Raw genomic sequence first — 21,561 nt, forward strand, 5'->3', positions numbered from 1 at the left:
ACTGAAAACATTTTGGCTCGCTTGGGTTTGCATCCACTGTATCTGCTTCCAATCTCAAATTCCAATAAATGAACAACAAAGAAATCAAAAGGAAACTGCGTGGCTCGCCAGCTTGAACCTTGCTTGCAGAGAAACCAGACAAAACCACACAGTGTGAGGAAACAAACATAAAAACACAGTGTAATATGTTTTCTATTGTTTCTGCCAAAAAACATCAATTGGTTCAGATCCACACAAAATCTGCCTTCTTCTGCTTAAATTTACCCCAAGCTGGCTGAAGGACTGGCGAGATTTAGTGAACTTTGAAGTGAATGAGGCCAAGTACTGACTTACCCTTCATTTTGTTTCATTGTAAAAACACCACACACAGCCATCCCTCAAAATCAAAGAGAGAAATTCCTAGACAATTAAAACAAGCCCTTGTGCTTACTTTGCCTCTATATAATGCCTGTTATTTCCATGCATAGTTGGAAGAAAATTGGAAGCTTCCATCCAAATTAGTAGCTTAAAATGTATTAATAATTGTACAACATCAAGAGAATGCATGAAATAGTGCAATCCTCAAGGGTTTACGTCTTAAGACTGGTTTTAAGCTGGCAGCATCAGCAGTATAGGAGCAAATGTAATGGTAACAAAAATGTCTGGCCTATACATCTTGCAGCTATGGACTGTCATTAAAAGTATATTTCACTTTGCACCAGAAGAACACTTCTCAACACATCATAGAAAACTTACATTCCTTTAAAATACATTGGTTTGATGAAATACTAGTTTTAGAGAAAGTTCCAGATGAATGTCAGGCCTTCATTCATGGACTGCCTTTTTGTAAAGACCTACAGACAGTATACACTCATGCAGATACTACCTTCTGCCACCTGAGCTAGCTACCACAGCATGCAAATGCTCAGAAAGGATATCAAGACACCTTTATGCTGTCAATGCTAAGCTGCATCAGTGGCTGGAGATGTCATTAGACAGAAAGAAGCATTACACTCACACATGTATAACCATATACATCCAGATGCATTTGTTTCTTACTTCTGGCTCAATGCTGAGTTCTTAGGAGAGCTGATGACTAACCTGACCATATCATACAGCAGAATATTTGGGTGGTTTTTTTTAAGCTGTTTATGTTGTTTGTTCAAAAGACTCAGGCTTCCATACAGAGGAGAAAAGAGAACTGGTAAGTAAAGAGCACTGTCCTACTCAAAGTTAAATATTGTTACAGATGGGAACAGAAGGACTTATTGCTGCAGGACAGTGATGTTACAGTGCACATCTGGAGCACTGTCTACACCCAGACTGTCAATGGAAACTGAATGCATCAGATGCCATTAGTCCAAAAATGTGTTAGCAGAAAGAAATTATGATAAGTGCACAAAATGGTCAGATGTAAGGAAAGACACCATTTGTAGATTTGTTAGTCAATTAGGCTTCATTTCAAGTGATTCCCCCAAGGCTTCCTGGGGTAGGAACAATTATTTTCCCTTCATTTCACCTAGGTTTGCTACAACTCAGTGACTGCAGACTTCTGTACAACCTCAGTATTTTTATCTTCAGAACCACAGTCACTCAAAACATCACTTATGCTTTGATCTCTCTATTTCTTACTAGACAACTGCATATTATCTAAATACAGATATGATGGAGAAGCACAAAAACAGTATTGTAAAAAACTGTCAACCTTTTTATTGTGACTGTTTTCAACCTTCCATTAATATTATGAATAAAAACAAGAATACAATGTCAAAATTTTGTTAACAAATAGCATAAATTGCTCACAATAACTATGAGTTCCATTTTAGGTGAGGTACAATCTTCTTAACTTCTTACTCTCAAATTGCATTTGGGGTTGCCAGTATTTAAGGGGAAAAAAAAAAAAACAAAAAAAAACAAATAATAATAATTAAAAAAACCTCTACAAAGCAATAAAAACTTTGTTTAGAAATAAAAGGCACTTGTGTGAAACCCAATCATTTTTATGCTAAAGGTTTTGCCTGACATTCAAGACTTTTCCTTCCCTGAAGAATACACTGAACACAACAATGCTACATCGCAGCTACAGAATAAACTAGGTGACTTGCAGTACAGGTTATAAACTCAAATTAGTTGGCATCATTTGATTAAGCTGACATAAAATATAAAATCAATTCATAGCTATCTAAGTCTGTCTGCTATGTGAAAGAAGACTGAGGAAGTTGAATGTTTCACTTGTAATGCATACAGTAAATCCACTCTGAATTTCAGTAAAAATACTTGAGATATTTCAAAGTTGCATATTTACTAGAAAGATCTTCAAAAATCTTTTTTAAAAGTAAAATGTGTGCTTAACTTTTCTGACATTTACAAAAGTAATTAATTAATATGATTAAGCAAATTAGACTGAGCCAAAGTCTGACTGATTGTAAAGCATGCTGCAAGAGCCACCTGTTTGCTAGAAAGATTAGATGCTATGGTGCTGGCAGCTAGAAAAAAAAAGAAAAAAAAAAGGAGAAAATTTTGAAAGATTGAAAAGCATCTTTATATACTGATCTTTCAGATTTTTTTGTTTTTAATACATACCAAGAGCCAGCATGCCCAGCTTTGAAGGACTTACAGAAGACTAGCAAAGGCAATGCAACATACAGCACAGATAAGTTACTGAATCACTAACCCAGAACAGCAAGTGAAATTAGTACTTAATTGACTTATATTGATAGTATTTGATTTTCAGGTTCATATTGATCTGCTGACTGTTCTGACCACAGTTCTATCCATACAGAAATGAGGTGAGGTGAACTTAACTACAAGGCTATCACACATCCAGATTTGAGTGTAGAACTGTTCTCCAGGCTCCAAAACAAACTAAACCATTTCAGCTGCAACCCCAACACGTGCAATCCCATTAACTTTATCACAGAGCTGATGTCTTAAGGCTAACTCTATGCCCCAGTGATTAGCTTAGTCTAGAGCAATGCCTTGTACATTAGGTCACCATAACTAAAAAAAAAAAAACAAACAGCACAGTAATAACTAATTTTGCAAATTACAAATCCTGCAAAGAAAAAGTGCTAACAAATGGGCATCTCAGTGAAAAGAAAATGCTGGATATAAAAAGTAACAGAGCTGGCTTCTATCTAGGTAAATTCAATTAGGAGCAGATACATAGACTTTTTTAGAAATAGTTTCAGTCATGCTCAGCCCTGCTGCCTGTTTCATACTTCTGCCTTACAGATTAACTAAACACAATATTAAAGATGCAAAAAACTGTGATTTGAAAGTTCTGACATAAACAGACCCTGAAAAGGAAGCAAACAGAACGCACATTGACTATGCCATTTGTGAGCCAGTAGATCTAATGGTTCACTTACTTTACAACCTGCTTTGGAATAATTTGGCACATCTCTAATTTTAACAAGCTTCAGTGGGATTAGATAAAATGCAGACTTTGTTTACATCAATTAACACTCAAAGAAGTACAAAAGAACTTGTTAACTGCATTTATGAACAAAAAGTAACAAAGTGAGTGTCTGTCCAAGTGAAGTTACTGTCTGACTTACTCAGATTGGCACAGTTGTCTCTAGAAGACAAAAATCAAAAAACCCAACAACTAAACATCTTTCTCAAAGAGGGCAGATGTGTATTTTTAATTACACTGGCAGATATAATCTATATTTACAATAACAGCATTATCAGTTTTGCATAGATCAAATTCATAGAAAGGACTGTTTTCCTCTATATGCCATGTACATATTCATTGAGTTAAGCAGAAAACCAAAGCCATTGCAGCTGAGCTAACAAACGCGTTGACCATTGTTATATTATTATTTCTATTTCCAATTATTTTGACTTGACTGATTATAAGCACATTCTTCTCTGTGCACTATAGAGATTGAAAGAAAATGTGGATGACTTCAAACTCAGCCTAGTACACTAACCATCCCCAGAGATAATAAATGGATACATCACATACTCCAGTGTAAAAGGTTTGCAGATAGTAAGCGAATGAAGAAAGATACAGAGAGGCAAAGAAATAGCTCTTTTACTAAAGAGTAAGGACTCAGGATTTGGGAAAAAAACAGGAATGGAAACATTCCTCTAAAGTGAAGGAAAACAGGCTATCATAAGAAGAAAGTAAAAAGTATTGTTATGCATCGTTATGGCATTACTGCTATTATTTTTTAAAGTAAGTGTCATGAGTACTGCATACACCAGCAAGCCCAACAGGAATCTTTTATCTAGTGTCCAGTAAAACAAACACGTTACTGCAGTTGTGACAATCCAAGATAACTACTATGCACACACACCTCAAGTCACTGTGTTCATAGAAACTACTTGATATAGTACATAAATACTAACATAGATATTTAAATGAATCAGAAACTAAAAGGATGAGTATTTACTTGCGTGAGTGAAGAATTACAGCACTGGTCCCCATTTAGGGGAGCATTCAAGTATTGTAAGAGCTCATCTTATAGTTTAAATCTCAGTATCATCATTGATGCTTTAGATTTAGCATATTAAATAGACCAGCAATGGTTTCAATGTCATAAATAATCTTCCATATATATGGATCTACGTTATCTTTGTCCATGTCCTCAAGAAGTCTGTTGGCTTTCTAGTGCAAATCTGAGCTGTGCTAAGGAGTCCCTGTGTTGAGTTGAGGAACAGATCTTACTGTGAATGTGACTACAGGGCTTTTGCATTGTAACAGGCTCCTTTTGCTGAAGGATTTGCCTTCAATACCCGATGTAACCCATTTCTTGTCTAAGAGAAGAAATCTTTGTCAACAGACATGAGAGAAACATGACAAATTTGCACCTCAATTAAGGTCCAGTGTTCTCAGCAAGAATCTTCATCTTAGGAGCTTGCCGAACTGCCTCTGAACTGCACATTTATGCAGCCAGTAATACATAGGTTAATGCTTCCTGCAAGAGATCTGACTCCAAAATTCTGTTTAAACAAGATAGACTCTAAACACAAAAATATTACAGCACGTATAGATAAATTCCTGGTAGGTATTCAAATCTTGGACAATCTAATAGCAGCTTTCACTGATTGCATGCTACACAACAATTTAGTTTGTTTTCCATTAGCAAACACCTCAAATTACATGAAAAGGAAAAAGAGTTCCCTAGCTACGAGCATTAAATATTTATCAGCCTTATGTCTGCTCAGTCACCACTCCTCAAAAAAGTCCATTAATTAAATACTTCAGAAACGATTAAAACACTTCTTTAGAACTTATTGGCACCTGTTAATTCACTGACCCTATGAGGCTCTGGCAGTAAATGTCTTGTTTGATTGCTTCTCTTACCACTAAGTCAGCAGCTTAAAGACAAAGGAGACATGATGCAACTTCATGTACCACAACATTGCCTTAAAACACAAAAGCCAGTATCTAGAGGCATAGAAAAAGAACATTTATGTAGACAGGGCAGCACAAATAATCTATTTAACCTAATCTTTTAATTACAGGAAACATCTCGTAGCAAGACATACAAGAGCAATGAAATGACCCAGAGCTAGAAATCAAGATGATATATTTGTGCATGTGAAAGTAACACAAGCAGAATTCATAAAAGAAAACCTCCTTGGGCATTATTATCTTTCCATCAGGATATACTGTCATCACATTGAGAACAGGAGAAAAATGACTTAAAATACGTTATTAAAATACAAAAATGTAAAACGGAGTGGAACAGAAAACAAAACAAGACCAGAGGAAAGTAAAATTAGAAGGAAAAAATACAGGTGAAGAGAAAACCAGGTTTGGATTTAAAAAAAGGAGCATCTGAGAAGGGGAGGCTGGGGGGGGTGGGGGAGGACAGAATCAGTCCCTAACAGCCTGACATAGCACGGCACCTACTCTGAAAATCCTGCAATTAATTCAGTGTCATTATTTACTCAATTAAGCACTATTCAGCAGAGAGGGAGGGGGTAAATATCTGGCCCTGCTTGGGCAGTATGCAAATCCTCTCCCACTCCTTTGCAAGCTTTAAGGATAGCTGGCAGAGAGTCCCCTGAAGAGTTCTGGCAATGCCACACTCTGCGGTGGGAAAGAAGCATCTTGCAAAGAACCCCTGAGATCCTTCTACCCCCTCAAATCTGCGCAAGTGGAGAAGTGTTGCCTGGAAGGGGGAGCGAGACGGAGTGTGTGTGCAGGAGAGAGAATGAAAATAAGACTTGTAATTATTAAAGATTCCTGAAGCACCAGGAGATGGAGATAATAATGGATCCCTAAAATTAAAAAAAAAAAAAAAAAAAAAAAAAAAAAAGGAAAACAAATTGTAAGTCTCCTTCACAGTTACGTATATGTTTTTCTGATCTAATTTGTGATATTCTGACCCATTATTCCAATCCTCCATCTTGCTATTTCTCAGTTATTACTTAATATTTGAAAAAAATTGGCTTCCCTTCCTTTGATCTTCTATGACATTGTTTCTACTCCCTACACAGCTCTTCATTCCCACATTTACTTTCCCCATTTCTTGGTTTACATTCAGTTTTACCATTTTTCTTCACACTTTCCTACTTGAGTAAAGTCTATTTTACGTTCCAATACAGATTAGTCTGTCTTACTCCTCACTTTGCACTTTTTTTCTGATTATGTAGATTACTTGTTACCATAATGCCCATGAAAACTATAATAAAATGTAAGCAATGGTGAAAACATGTTCCTTTTCACACCAACAGCAGCTTTAGCCATACCACAGTGTCATTGTTTTCCTGCAGAACTTCCATTTCCGAATCTGGGAATTCCCATCAGTTTGTCTGACAGAATTTTCCAGCTTTTTTTTCAGGTGTGCATTTATCAAATGCCACTACAGAATTTCCCAAGAGAAACAGCTTGATATGAGGAATGTTTATTCAAGAGCCTTAGTTACAAAAAACACCATTTGAAACAGAAGAATCAAAACTGATTATTTACATTCCGTATATCAAAACAAATCTACAACCAATGCATTTCAAAATATTGCTATATTTATATTCTACAGGCTGATAAATTGCTGGACATCCCTTCCTTGTACACTGTTTGGCAATTCTCTGAACACTAAGCAAAATGTTTATTTAATTTTAGATCATGAATGCAATTATTAAAAGTGTGATTCCAAATCCAAGTCATTAAAAATAAAGAGAGTGGGGGGAAAAAAAGAAAGAAAGAAGGAAAGAAAGAAAGAAAAGGTGTATATTTCAGCTCCATTTCAGTGTTTTCTTGGCTCTAAGGAAGAGGTGACAGAAGCACATTACCCTGGGTGTAAGTTGCTGACAGGCCCAAAGGAGGGCAGAGCCACTACCCATAGGGATACAGCAGCCTGAGGCTGGTGACAAAACTGGAGGTCACTGTTGTGACCACTGTGCCACCCTGGGGCAACGAAGCGCAGGAAATTTCTTACAGCAGTCACAATGCCTTTCTCCAAAGCTCATTACAATGTGAGGGAACAAAGTGTTCCCTCACTTTCCTCAGGATGCCTTACTCCAATGGACAGGAGTCCATTTATAATCTGAGCATCACAACCTTCCTTTCTCCATAATAAAAGCCAATGGTTATTGTAAGCTGTTGGGAGCCATAATAAAGTATTCAAAGCATGGAGAAAGAGACAGCTCTTGTTTCTGACACCCATATTCACACCCAAGACTTTGCACGTGCAGCTCCTAAACGCTCTACTTGGGCTGTGCTAGACGTGGACAACCTTGCACAGGCTTTGCCCTATCTGCTCTGAAACACAAGAGCATGGTCCTGCTTATATGTGCCCAACTCCTAACTCCTAGCCCTGGAATAAACATGGAGAGTCTGGCTGAAGTGAGCGTTTCAGCTGATGGCTCTGTACCACGACAAAGTATCGGGCTGGGACTGGACAAGGCCAAAATGATTAAAAGGCAGGCAAAAAAATAAGCAGTTCATCCTTCATTGATATAGATACTGCAGCATGGGGTATTAAAACTGATAAATATGAGTTATTCCAATATCATGCTCCATGCTTTGTGTCTCCTTTTAATTTTATCACATCGTAACAATGTGCTTGTTCCTAAATTAATTCAAGAGATCCAAGACAACCGTGGCACGGTATGGCTCACAATTAAAAAATACCCAATTTTCATTGTTTTTGAGCAGTAGAAGTGGTCAAAGCGCTAATCTGCTTAGTCTGTCTGAGTGGTAACACATTATTTCAACAGTTCAGGTTAAAAATATTTCACTGAACTATGCAGTATCAATGCAATTCATCTCAGCCCATACCAGATGACACTTTCAATAGAATATGTAAAGTATGCCTCCACCTAGTGATGACTGTACAAATAATAGAAAATAATAATTTTCTTACTTTAGAGAATCTTAGTAATTAGATCCTATTTCTTTAAATTAAAACATACTCCTACACAAATATTCATTAAAAAAAAAAGTGTGCCTGTCATTCTGAAGAATTAAAGTTCAACCTGTAAAAGTTTACCTGCAAACTGACTTAAGAGGTCCCTTGACTGCAAGTGTTAAAATTTTAAACAATAATGTATTTATAACAATCATGACTGTGAAAAGAAAAATTAAAAAAGGGAAGATTGATTGAAGTGCTGTGGATTTTAAGTGTTATCTGTTAGCTTAAGTTAGATATTGTATATTTAAATGAAGTAATAAGTAAATCATATCTTTGCAACTTTGTTTGCCAAAGAAATATTTCCTGAGCTTCTCCGGTCACCCTGTATTACAGATGCAATTACAGATGTAAATACATAAAATTGCTAGGAATTTACCCACTCCAAATTGGAGATAAAGCAATGCAAAGAAAAAAAAATTAAAATTAAAAAATAAAAAAAGAAATCATGCCAGAATTCAAGTAATTCAGCCCCTAGACTCAGACTCAAGTTTTAACAACTCTGATAATACAAATAAAAATACCCTATAAGTGGGACCATTTGGACGAGTATCTTTCAAATGAATGAACTCGAGGAGGTTTGAAAAGCAAGGGTTCCTTGTCGAAAATGCCCTTCGGGGTTTTCCTTTTCTCAGGTTGATGACGCTTGTATTACCATTTCAAGAAGTCTCCCCATCCCATCAACGATCTGTGAATCACAGGCTAAGAATGACTGCTCTGCTGAAAACACAGAGGTGTATTTTCTAACAGAGAGGGCAGGTCACTATTTGCAGTTCTCCTATGGCACTCAAATTGCCTGCCATTGTCCATTTAATATCCTGAAACATCCCAAACCATCGTCCTCCCAAACAATGTTAGCCATACAAATCACTCCCACACAAAAATGTGAATCCCCATCATATCCTCTGGCATCCCTCTGCACACAAATGCGAGGTGCTGTCTTTCAGAGAGAGGACAGCCAAGGCTCGCCTGCCCAGCCAACTTGAAATATCTGCCTCACTCATTAAAGAGAAACACAAAAATGGAGTAAAGTGACTTAGCCAAGATTTTTAAAAATGTAGTGGCTGAATACAAAAATACCAGCACCAAACATGTAAACAAGTCAGATTTGATTATCTCTGAGTGAGTTCATTTAGGATTCATTTTTCTCTTTGTTTTTCAAGAGTTTGATAAATTAAGAGAAGGCGTGCAGTATTTGGGTACATATCAAGACTTTTTTCTTTAATATTAACTTACATTAAGAAGGCTGAAAAAAAATCACAATGCTTTTAAAAATAATTCAGCTGTTCTTTTTGTTCTGGAAAATAGAGAAAACTTCAAGCATTAAAAAATAAGGAAATTCAGAATCCTTTCACCTTTCTGCACTCCCTCTGTTGATTGCCAACTCTATGAAAATGTTGTAACTACACAGAGGGTGGCATCAAAGGCTAGAGCTAAGGTAAGGGGTTTATTGAGGTGAGCAGATTGGGTATCCATAGTAATGATTCACATTATATTCTTTACCTTGAACAAACCCATCCTTAGGAAGCTATTTACTACTTCTGAATCAGAACGTAACCACTGTTTTTAAACATAAGGGCAGATGTGACACAGAGTGATGTAGGGGCATGGTGGGGACGGGCTAATGGTTGGACTAGGTGATCTTAGAGGTCTTTTCCAATATTAATGTTTCTATGATTCTGTTAAACTACCACTGCATGCATAATTTGGAGATTATCAGCAATGCTACTCCTTCCTATACCAGATATCACCTCATTTAACAACCAGCTAAAACACAAACTATTCAGGCAGGCACTGATTCTTCCCTCAAAAGATGCTTAAAAGCTGCTCCCTTCCACAGCAATGAAGTGCCTGGCACCACTGGCCTTAATGCCACCTGCAAGACCCTCACCGTGCTGCCTCACAGTCCTCATGCTACTACTGCCCACCATGCCTCCTGTAAGGCCCACAGCTCTGCCCGCCAGGCCAGGCCAGCTTGTGTGCTGCCCACGAGATGGCAGCAATATGTTTATGAATAATGCAGCAAGAGGCTGCAGCCTGCTGCCATTTCACTTACAAGCTGCCTCGCTTCTCTGGCTGGGGGGAAAAAAAAAGCAGCACAGTTCAGCCCATTATCCAGTGCACAAGGTGCTTCTTGTGAGCTCACGTTTGTCCAGGCCATTCTGCTCAGCAGTACTTCTGGCCCTAAATTATTACACACGCACATTAAGCATTAACTGCTGTTATGTTTTACTTTTGCAATGCAGAAAATGCCTGTGGCTTGAAATAAATATTTTCTTTTCTGATGGACAAATAACATCTGCACTTCTGAAAGCTGCCACGTAGCTGTCAAGAGCTAAGTGATTCACATAATTTCTTAAGAAGCACATGTGTATGAGCATACACAGACACTCATACCTCTCACATATCAGTGCTTACATCCATCAAAAGATGGCCTCTTAAAAAAGTGCAGTGAGCTATTATTATAATCATTTTTGGCAGACACATCTATGTACACGATGTCAGATTTGGAAAATGTATGTTCTGCTTTCTATTTTTTTCTTTTCTTTTTTTAATCAGTCCGATTTTCACAGAAAGCAGGCATGCTTTCCATTCTGATTTTGGAACTCTCCATGTCTTAAGAGAGACCTCGAGTCCCAGTGTGCTATAGGAGCTGGTTGTCCCTGATTTTTCATTGCTTTCAGTGAATACTATGGCAAAGGCAATCAACGCTACCAATAGCAGCTCTTTCTCCACCCAAATTTTCTTTTGCCTTGTCAATACCTCTGAGAGCTCTTCAAGTTACATTTCTCAAGTGAATTTTTTCCAACACAGTGAAATTTTCAAGAAATTTAACAAGGCAATTACAAAGGGGAAGAAAAAAAAATACAACTGTACAGCTAAAATTATATTTAATTGCTAATCAGCTGAGTAATAACTAAAGTTTTATTAAGAATTTTGAATTGTTTTTGAAAATAGCCAGCTACAACCTGAAAAAACAAATGTATTAGAAGCAGCCTTCACTATTTTGTATCAGGAATAAATTTTTCACATCTTTAACAAGGCAGTGAATAGAAATTATTATTATTATTATTGTTTTTAATAAAAGTTTATGTGAAGTAGAAAGACAAAGATTTGCCTGTCCTGACTGTAGTTGCAAAATATATAAGACCTTTGCTGAAACTAGTGAAAGTTTTGTCTTATCCAAAAGTAGAAACAGGAAGCATAGAAATGAGAAGAATACTTTAGCTATAGTTTTGTAGCCATGATATTTTACCTGCTCAATACCCACTTTCATGAACAGAAAGCACTGCTTGGCTGTTCCTTCAATCAATCTCCTCCCTTTAAAAAGAGTACATTTCCGAGAGCCCTTTAAATGCCTACAGTTGTCAGACCAGTCTCTTTCTACTTTGTGCCCTGCTGAAATGCTGTCTGCTTTCTTATAAACTATTGGACATGTAAAACACCAACATCCGTGTGATACAGAAAATGCAAAAATGTTCTTAAGGTGCCAAAGTGTTTCAGCTTCTTTCCACCGGTTTTCTATGTATGAAATCCAGGGTGTTCCAGTTTATGTATAAATCTTTGTTGTCACTGCTTGTATTATAGGACTGCTGAATACATCCCTCTTGTTTTAATCACCTGCTTATTGGTGGTAATTACGTAGCTTTATTAATACTTGAACCACTTGTGTTTACAAAGCAACCTGAGCTGCTTACCTCTCAAAATCCACTTTGGAATAACGTGGGGAACAAAAAATCTGAGAGAAAAACCGCTGAGAGAAGGAAAGCATGATTAAAGCCTGATAATTTCTCATCGAGCACTTCCTAAACTAGGATGAAAATGGGTATCCCATAACATACATGGGATGCCCAGTTTCAAGTCCATTCCTTACAGTGGACTAGATGAGAATCTTTTTCCCTCACACCCAGCATCTAATTTTTATGCTTTTTAATAACCAGGAATAACTCCTTGGGAACAGCTACTGTCAGCACAGGTAAACCAATTACCATTAAATCTGCCCTTTTCTTAGGGGAAAAAAAAACAACAAGAAAACCCACACAACTTTCCCAGGTATCTAAATGTCTCTCCTCTTTATCACCTCAAAATGTCATGCTAAAATTTCCAGGAGGCAAATGTATAATGTTTACAACACATACCGTGTGCAATTTCATATTGTCACCAAAACTTTCCCCAAGAAAAAGGTTACTATTATTCTTTTTCATGTGTTATGTACTGTTTAACTTATCTCTTTTTTTTCAGTGTACAATAAGAACTAAGCATACAGGAATGCAGAGAAAAAAATAGCTCTTCTGTCATTACTTCCCTAAGATCCTGATCAGTTTCCATGCTATGAGAACAGATTACACTAAGAAAGACTGTGCTGTGAACTGTACGACACACCAAATTTGAAACCTCAGGGAAGCAGCACAACAAACTACAGAGAACCTGGTTTCATGTGTAACTTCTGGCTTAAAGAAATGAGAAGAAGGCAATCAGTAGATATTAATAAAGACTCTCTTTAAAAAAAAAAAAAAAAAAAAAAAGCAAATGAGAAATTCAAAAAAAGTCAATGGAAATTCTCTATTGTAAAAGTAGAGTAAGAGGTTCCAAAATTCCAAAATTAGTATAAACATATGTATTTAGTGTCCACTATCCACACCTCTCATTCTGCTCTTTGGCTGCATATATGTCAAATATAGGAAATACTATGCGGCTTTCAAAAGAAAAACATAATGAATAAAGACAATTATGTTCAAGAAAAAAAAATGCATTCTTTTGATTACAAAATAAGGTAGACCATATATAAGACGACAGAAAAATTGCCTACATCACCCCATTATGTTTTACTGGCAGGTCAGTAAAGCAAGTCAGTACTGAGACAATAGCAAGAAAGAATACAGAAATACTCTCATACTGCCACATGAAGATTTCTCAGCTATCCCACTAAAAAACCTTGCAATTCCTACATAAATACATGCACTTGAACATCAGCAAAATTATTAACACCATTTTTTTTTTTTTTTTCCAAAACTAATTGTAAATTTATTGTAAGTTTGTTGTTTAAAACATCTCTTGCTGATACCAGCTAATAACTGAGTGATGCAGCTCAGTTTTTTAATTAAGCAATTATATATTCAGGCCCCTGTTACTGAAATTAAACCTCAGTCATAGCAGAAAGCTCCAGAAGGGGACAAAATGCTCTACAGCTTTGTAGGGTTGCTATTTTTGTAAAATAACAGCAGGTCCATCTAAAGCACATCTAATTCAAAGTCAACAAAGGTTACTGTACATCTTATATGAGCTGCAGACAAGAGCATTCTCAGGCTTAGAAGGTAGAATTCTCTAGAGACACTTTGGACAGGGAAGTAGGCTCCAGCTGGTGATAAGGACCACCAGAAACTTCACATCCATCTTAAATCAGCTTCCTCTATGAAGCATTTGCATTTAAAATCATAAAAAGAAATCCAAACACCAATAACAATCCAAATTCCTCCACAATGCATTGTCAGTAATTCCTTTTGAAAGATCATGGAACAGAAAGTGATCCCTCCCGTGGCAAAAAGTGAAGACTTCAAACATCACTGGGAGGCATTCAGATCCTATACTGATCCCACAGTATGTAGAACAAAATAGCTTATAATTCAGATTATGTTTATGGACAAAGCTGGAGTAGCTTCAAGGCCAAGACAGTTACCCTAGATCAGTGCCATAAATGTTATTATATGTGAAACAGCTGTGAGATAAATTCTTTCATATCATGCATAGGTATAGTTGTACTTTCAGCTGTCTCACTGTTGAAATACTGTAAGCTTGTTGTAAACACAGGTTTTCCTATTCATAAAATGCATTTATAACTCTTAGTTGCATGTGAACAAGTGGCTCCTTATAGCTGAAGTTCATAAAATTAAAATAAAAAACATCACACCAAGACACATGAGAAGAGCCAGCGTATCCAACTTCAGAAGCTACACATATGAAATATTCCTTAAAAACGACCTTGGTAAACGGGGGGGGGGGGGGGGGGGGGGGGGAAGAAAAGAAAAGAAAAATCACTAAACAAACTTAATTAAAAAAAAAAAGTCTTAGTTAAATGATTAGTGCTATTAAGAGGACAAAACAGTATTAATGATCCGTAAGCATGTTGTTCACAACCTTTCACTGCACCCTTCACCTCTCTCCTATTTCTCCTTTTCGTTTTTGAATCATCCAAAAGAAATCTTCCAAAACCTCTTCAAGGAAATAGTCTGCAGCCACAAGATTTTGTGCTAATGAAGCTCAAGGATCGTGAAGCCAGAGGTCAAGAGTACATCTTCTATGTCTGGGCTGAATTTGAAATTAAAAGGGCTGCTTGATTTAGATCCAAGGGTAAGTAAGGTAAGGGGAGGAATAAACTCCAGTGGAAAAACTTACTAGAAGCAAAAAGCAATGAATATGGAGAAATGCTACAAACTTATCCAGTTTGTGATGCCTCGCCAACCTTATTAGTACTGATTGCATTGCATAGTACTCATTGCATTAATTTCTTCTTTGGTAACTTTTATTGAAAGGCAACTAACCAATATAAAATTAAACCAAATACAGGAAAGAGGAGAATGCCAGAGTGACATAGGTGCTGTTTCTGTTCCAGTTGCTGACTGACAACACTGCCATCCCTTAACATGGTTTTATTTAGTTATTACAACCATCTCTCTGTAAATGACACTTAGGATTATTTAAGATTATGTTGTAATCCTTTTAATCCTCAGTGCTTTAAATTTCAGGCTAAACACCAAAGAGCAAACTAGCACTTAGCAGAAATATTTAAAGCATGTGATTTGAACATAAATCTTCTTTTATTCACCACTCCTCTGATGAAGACCTAGTGTATCACGTCATTCAGCCAGTGAGAACAAACAGCATAGTATCTCACTGCAAACTGCTACATGTAATGCTGTTTCTAGCCAGTTCTTTTCCTTGGTGCTAGCTAGATCATCAATTAAATAAATGAAGTAAAAACCAGAAGGTTATATTTTATGACATGCATATTTTTGGTTGCTCTCGAAGAATACTTGTAAAAACCCTAATATGTTCAACAGGAACAGAAATAGAATGCATGCACAAATTAGATAGTATGAGAGGCAGATCAGATTTATCCTGTTAAACAGGGAGTAGCTCAATTAAAACGAATAGAGTAACACTGCTGAAAACCTCATGATCAAGACCAGAAACCCAAATCTTCCTGTCTGAATTTCATTTACTCGCAGTTTCCCCTTTTTTTCCCCTGCATCGATCATGTTTCCAATTAATTTTCTTTATGATACCCCTATACTCCATCTTCTTGTTACCATCCATTAACTGTCATGGGCTTAAATTTTAAATTCAAGATTTCCTTCTTTTTCTTCAAGCCAAAATCACAGTACTCATTTCCTATTTCTAATCTATAATTCATGAACTCAAATTGAGCACCCAGGCTAAATCAAACTCAAAGTTTTGCACCTACGTCTAGTGCAACACATTAGCAGAAAGCAACATTTCTCTGTTTGAAACAGAAAATAATGTTTTATTGTTCAGAAAGTAATGAAGCAAAAAACAACCTCACTTTGGAGATAAAATTATACTTATTTCTGAACATCTCATAGTTAGTCAGTTAATGTATTTAATCAAATATTAATGCTATGCATCTATATTTAGGTTGGAAAGAAACAAACCACAACAACAAAAAACAAAACTGTCCACATTGTTTTCATTTGAACAAATTATGAATGTTGACGTACATTATCAATGTTATTCCTATTTGTTAGGTATAGGTAGAGCATCAGAAGCTTTTTCTGAAAAATTCATTATCCAGGTACAAACTGACCTCTTCACTTTCAAACTCGCCTTGGATTTCCTCCAGACTATCTCATAAATCGTTTTTCCCTCTCTCTCGTCCCCTTCCCACTCTCTCTGCTCATGTAGCACCAGTCTCCTTCAGTCCTTTCCTTTCCCAAAATGTCACCACTACTGATGCCAAAGCCTTCTCCTCTTTCACTCTTACCATCTGGCATAATCTTCTTGTAGCTCTCTGTCTAAACAATGCCCCATCCCTTTTCAAAATGTGTCTTAACATATGTCCTTCCTCTCATGCTTTTACTTCTTAATGTCTCTCCCACTCACTTATTGGCTTGACGAAGACATGTTTTAATGGGTTCAAACAGTAGCACATGAATTTCCTTTCTCACATTATTCTGATTCAGTGGAGTTACACCTCACACTAAGAGAAGTGAGAAGAAAATATATTGCAAAGTCTTCACACAACTAGGTTGGATAAATCAATAACAGAGCTTCATTTGTCTTTGCATTGGAAAAGTATTAGCTTAAAAGAATCACCACTTCAATATGCATTTTAAACAGAAGTTTTGCTTAATGCAAAAAGAGAAATAAACCCTAGAAGCTCAGAAGACTTGTCAGTGTGCTCGGGGGGTTTCAGGACTGAAGGCTAAGGTTATACTTAATCACTCTGGAAGTGAAAAAGCTGAGGATTGACAGCAAAACCAAAATATTTATTCTAAAAATACCTAGGAAATGACAAACCTTTAAGTGTTATTTCAAGACAACCTGAAGGATGTGGGGGGTACAGAAGCGTAATTCTGTCTTGGAGATGAGGAATATTTCTAAATATTGCATGCACTTTGGAAAAGATGTCTAGAAAAATAAACCTTGAAAAACTCTTTGTAACACCAACTGAGCCAAAGAGGTTTCTTCTCAGCAAGATGTGTATGATCCCTTGGGGGTTTCTTTGTGTAGTGATTAAATCCCAGAGCCAGGTACAGTTTCACTTGGTGATGATGCAGAAGGACTATCCAATAACTAACAGTATCTTGACCCCAGCATGTTTGCTTCTATGTCTCTCTTCCCTTTATTGTTTAGATTGTTAAAAAAAACCTTCATTTTAGAACTATGGGAAACAACTCAATTCATAGAGAATAATATTTTGATGTGACTTGATGCAACTTCCAGTGAAACAAAAAGAAATCTTTCTAGCGATATTCATAGGAACAGGATTATGTTGAAAAACTGAAAATGTTACATTAAACTCTTTTGGCTTCTAGATCCCAGAGTGTTAACCTTACAATAACACTCTTCTAATTCTTTCATCTCCTAAGGCCTTGGTCCTACCTTTCAATTCAACAGATTTAGATGTAGTAATTAAATAACATTATTTCCATCAATGAAGGATAGACCGATGAGAAATGTATATATTTCTATGTTGGCCTTGACAGAAGCAAGCTTATACCATGCTCCACTCCCTCTCCAGAAATGAACCTGGGTCATCACTGTCTGAGCACCCTGAACAGCAATAAAAATAAACAGAGTAACCACACTGTGTTGGAGCAATGCTTGTATAAGCAGTTTGAAGAAGTTGTGTTTATGGAAGTCCTTTGGGTCAAGATTCTAGGCCTGAACTCCAAGCAATTACCTACTAAGTTTTAAAAACAAATTGAATATAGAGCATTAATCAATAAATCAACAGGTTCTCAAGTGTTTAGGAAACTCAGTCATCAGAAATCCTTCCCTTAGAAAAATAGTAAACCAATGCTTGATAAAATGTTACACTCCTATATTAGCAGGAAAAATGCTGTATTAAGTCGGACTCCAGTTATTTAAAACCAAGGAAATAAATCCTACCTCTTAGTTTAGCAGAGTTTATACTCAAATGAGCAATGAAATGCATGCATTGCTTCTTACCTGAAAGACATTCTTTCTGCTGGATTTCTCTGGGGTCCACTCAATGTGAGCACCACACAAATCCACACACTCAGGTTTATATCCCGGTTTCTGCAAAGAAAAAATTAACTGTGAATATGACCTGACTTTCCACAAATGGACAAGATCCTATACATTAAGAATAGATCAAGTTTAAGCAAAAGATTATTGTTGTGAAGCTTTTGGCATTACTCAGAAGAGTTCATTGTTCCTTTGTACTATTAGATAATTATTCTCAAGATGTTAACTGAGAAATAAGGTTCTTACACTGCATACCTAATTTTAAATGTAGATAGTTAAAAAATGAAAATGTCTAATATACAATAGATCAAAACACAAATGCATACACACACTGACCAGAGTTTTTTAATTGCTTACTTTTCAAAACCTCATGAAAAGCCATTCAAGATAATGCTTTGTGGATTTTCCAACTGCAAATTGAAACTGATGAAGCTGGAAAGGACAGAAAGTAGACAAGAACGTACATTGCGTCTGTAAGACAAGCTATCTCCTTTCTCCAAACAAATTACCATTTCTAGCTCTAAAAAATGAAAGCTTCAAGGACATGTGTGACACCCAGAAAGAGCTCAACACATAAGGGTAGCTTCATGTAGCGCTACTTCAATGTCAGTTCGTGCATCCCTGAGCAACATAGTTCTGCCTCCCCAGTTCCTCCATATGGATGAAAATAATTCAAAGAGCAGGGTTTTTTTTTTGTTTGTTTGTTTTTGCCTGTATCATTTATGTTCTGGGAAGTTAGTGTAAAGCACAGTATAATAATCCTCATTTACCATCTAAGCATCTTCTCAGAGACTTCATCTGTGCAACAGTTTTGACAAAACCCTTGTCATTTAGATTAGACTTCATAGGCTAGGTTACTAAACTTACTCCATTATTCTTATGACATTTTACCTTAAGAAAAATAAATAGCATTGGCAGCCTAATAGAAGTTGTAATGGCCAGTGCAGCATCAACCACATAATCAGTTTTCCAAACACAGAGAACTAAATTTCTCTGATGTTGTTATTAAAGGCTAAAAATAATGTGTGTTCTGCAGGATGCTTTTGAGATGGATGGAAAAGGATCTATTTAGGTTAAAAGGACTGAAGTAAGAAATCCTGGTCAGATAATTTGCAGTCAGTCAAAATTCAGCCATTTCTCCATACTGGAATTGTAATTACGGTCTCCATTTGCCAAACTACCATGGTTCAAATCCTCTAAAACTGAGGGTCTAGTGTACCTTTGTTCCTTTTTATTATTATTATTCTTTGCAGAAAAAATATGTTATTCAAAGCAGAAAGATATTCTTGTGGCTAAACCACTGGAAGAGGAGGGTTTGGATTTTTTCCCCAGCTCTGCCTCAGACTTCCTGTCTGGTCTCGGAGAAGAACTTAACTTTTCTAAATTCTAATAGCAGATCAGAACAGTATTGATACTTAATTCTACAAAAGCGTTGTGAAATTTTATGAGTTACTATTTGCAAGGAAGAAGCAATCAAGTAAAATTATCACTATTAGTAAAAGCAAATAGGGAAAGAAAAAAAACTTCCAGTGTTGTAGTAGCTCGCTCTGCTTAGCCAGGCAACAGCTTAGGAATGCTTCCTCCTCAGTAACTCATGGGACAACTAGATGTGCTGCTCCAATACCCTCCCCACAAACAACACAGCCTCATAAAGATGGGTCAGATGGGTTTCTTGCAAAACAAAAACTAACCAACATGAAGTCCACCAATACTTGAACAACGAAGGCAGCTTTATTTAATCAACAGAGAAAGCGGAGTGATTTCAGAAGCATATGATGAGCTGAAAATAAGCAATTCAAGCATAGACAAAGAACAAGGAAATAGTTTCTTGATGATGAAGGATGCGGGGGCTATAGAGTGTTTCCCCCAGGAAAACTACCACAGCATCACATACTGAAGTGAGAAAACCAATAGAAAGTACTTCCATTGGTGGAAGTTTTACTGGATGGAATGGTGAACCTCAGAGGATTTTACTACTTTTCTAATTTCTGTGACTGCAAGAAGTGGTAGAAGCTGAACTCCTGTGTGTTTAAGTGCATACAGTGCGTTGCTTTAAACTGGAGTTCATTTACTGCTCTGGTTCTGTAATCAGTAGAAGAAAAGGGTAAGGGTATGCATCTCCCTTTCCCTCAGGGTTTTAAGATGACGAACACGCTTCTGCTGTGTGCAAACAACTCAAAAACTTCTCTTTTGGGGAACTCAGCATTTCTGACCACAACAGGATAGGAGGTGTCTGTGAACACCCACAGGTCAGGAGTATGGTACTGTATATAAAGCCCCTGATTAAAACTGCATGCAAAATCATTCAGATCATGCAGTTCTGGTTGAGTATGCCAGCCCTTCTGCTGCACCCATGGAGCTCTGCACAATGGAGACTAATGACTACTGCTTCAACCCACAGAGAACTCAGGAAAAAAGCCGAGAAATTCATTCTGGCCTAAACATTGTCCTGTTACATACTGTTTTCCTCAGAGATATTGCAAGAGAGTAAACTAAGGTTAACGTGAAAGCCTGAGTACTCCATGTCCTTGCTTTGTGTTTTGCAGTCAGAGCAATTATGTTATATCAGTGTTGTTGGAGGGAGTTATGCTGTAAATTGATACAAGTGTCTGCTGCAATGAAATCTTCTGCAACATGAATATGGATTTCAGCAGCATTTTCACTCACTAAATTACTTTGCAGATGGGCTAATAACCTGAGGTTAAAATAACCTCTGTTGAATAAACTATCTGCAGAAATAAACAGTCTAGTTTTTCTTGGTCAGAGAGGCCAATCGATAATAAAATTTAATGCTGGTTAGAAAGAGTGAAGCTGTGATCTGTTTCAATCACAATGTCCTTAATTTAAAACCAAAAGTAAGTTATATTCTTATGAGCACCAAAAAAGAAAACATATCTAAAGCATGGCAACAAACAGTCAAAGCAGGAGGAAAAGACAGTGATTTAGCTATGTGGGATGCAAACTTCCATTTACAGCAAACAAGTATATATATTATGGATCTCTCCTCTATGTACTTTAGTGACCATTATTATTTTTATTACTATGTGTAATATCAGATATCACTACCTTCACTGGAAAGCTACAACTCTCAGACATCTCCATTGAAATCAATAGGAAAGATCTTACACACACTGTTGTACAAATGAACAACAAGAACTTTTCAGAAAGACTAGTTGTTTAAGTTTGAATATTAAAGATTTTGGTAAATATAATTTTAGATCACCTCTACATGTTACATTATCTTCAGAAGAGGTATGAATAAAGTGTGCTACCACTTCCGTCTCTTCTGTTGCCTTCATTGTGAGATTTTCCTCTTATAATGATGCTGGCTTATTTTAAATCTTCACATAATTTATTTAACAACAAATAATTAATAAATTAATATCTTCATAATACAAAGCTTTTTTTTTTTTTTCTTTTTTCCTGCTAACAGTAAAAATGCTTTGTTATATTTAATACTACAGTAAATGAGCATTGCTTCCAT

The 21,561-nt window shown here is 36.5% G+C and overlaps 1 protein-coding gene across 2 annotated transcripts in view; it reads right to left on the minus strand.

Annotated features, from left to right (window-relative positions):
* ARHGAP15 (Rho GTPase activating protein 15) overlaps nucleotides 1–21,561 on the minus strand; it is a 316,320-nt gene that overhangs the window by 240,545 nt on the left and 54,214 nt on the right. For both annotated transcript variants that reach the window (XM_048952880.1, XM_048952881.1), the window contains one exon: nucleotides 18,039–18,128. In XM_048952880.1, coding sequence (XP_048808837.1) covers nucleotides 18,039–18,128 — 90 coding nt within the window. The remainder of the gene's footprint in view (nucleotides 1–18,038; nucleotides 18,129–21,561) is intronic.

Source organism: Lagopus muta, chromosome 8, assembly GCF_023343835.1.
Source record: "Lagopus muta isolate bLagMut1 chromosome 8, bLagMut1 primary, whole genome shotgun sequence".
NCBI lineage: Eukaryota > Metazoa > Chordata > Aves > Galliformes > Phasianidae > Lagopus > Lagopus muta.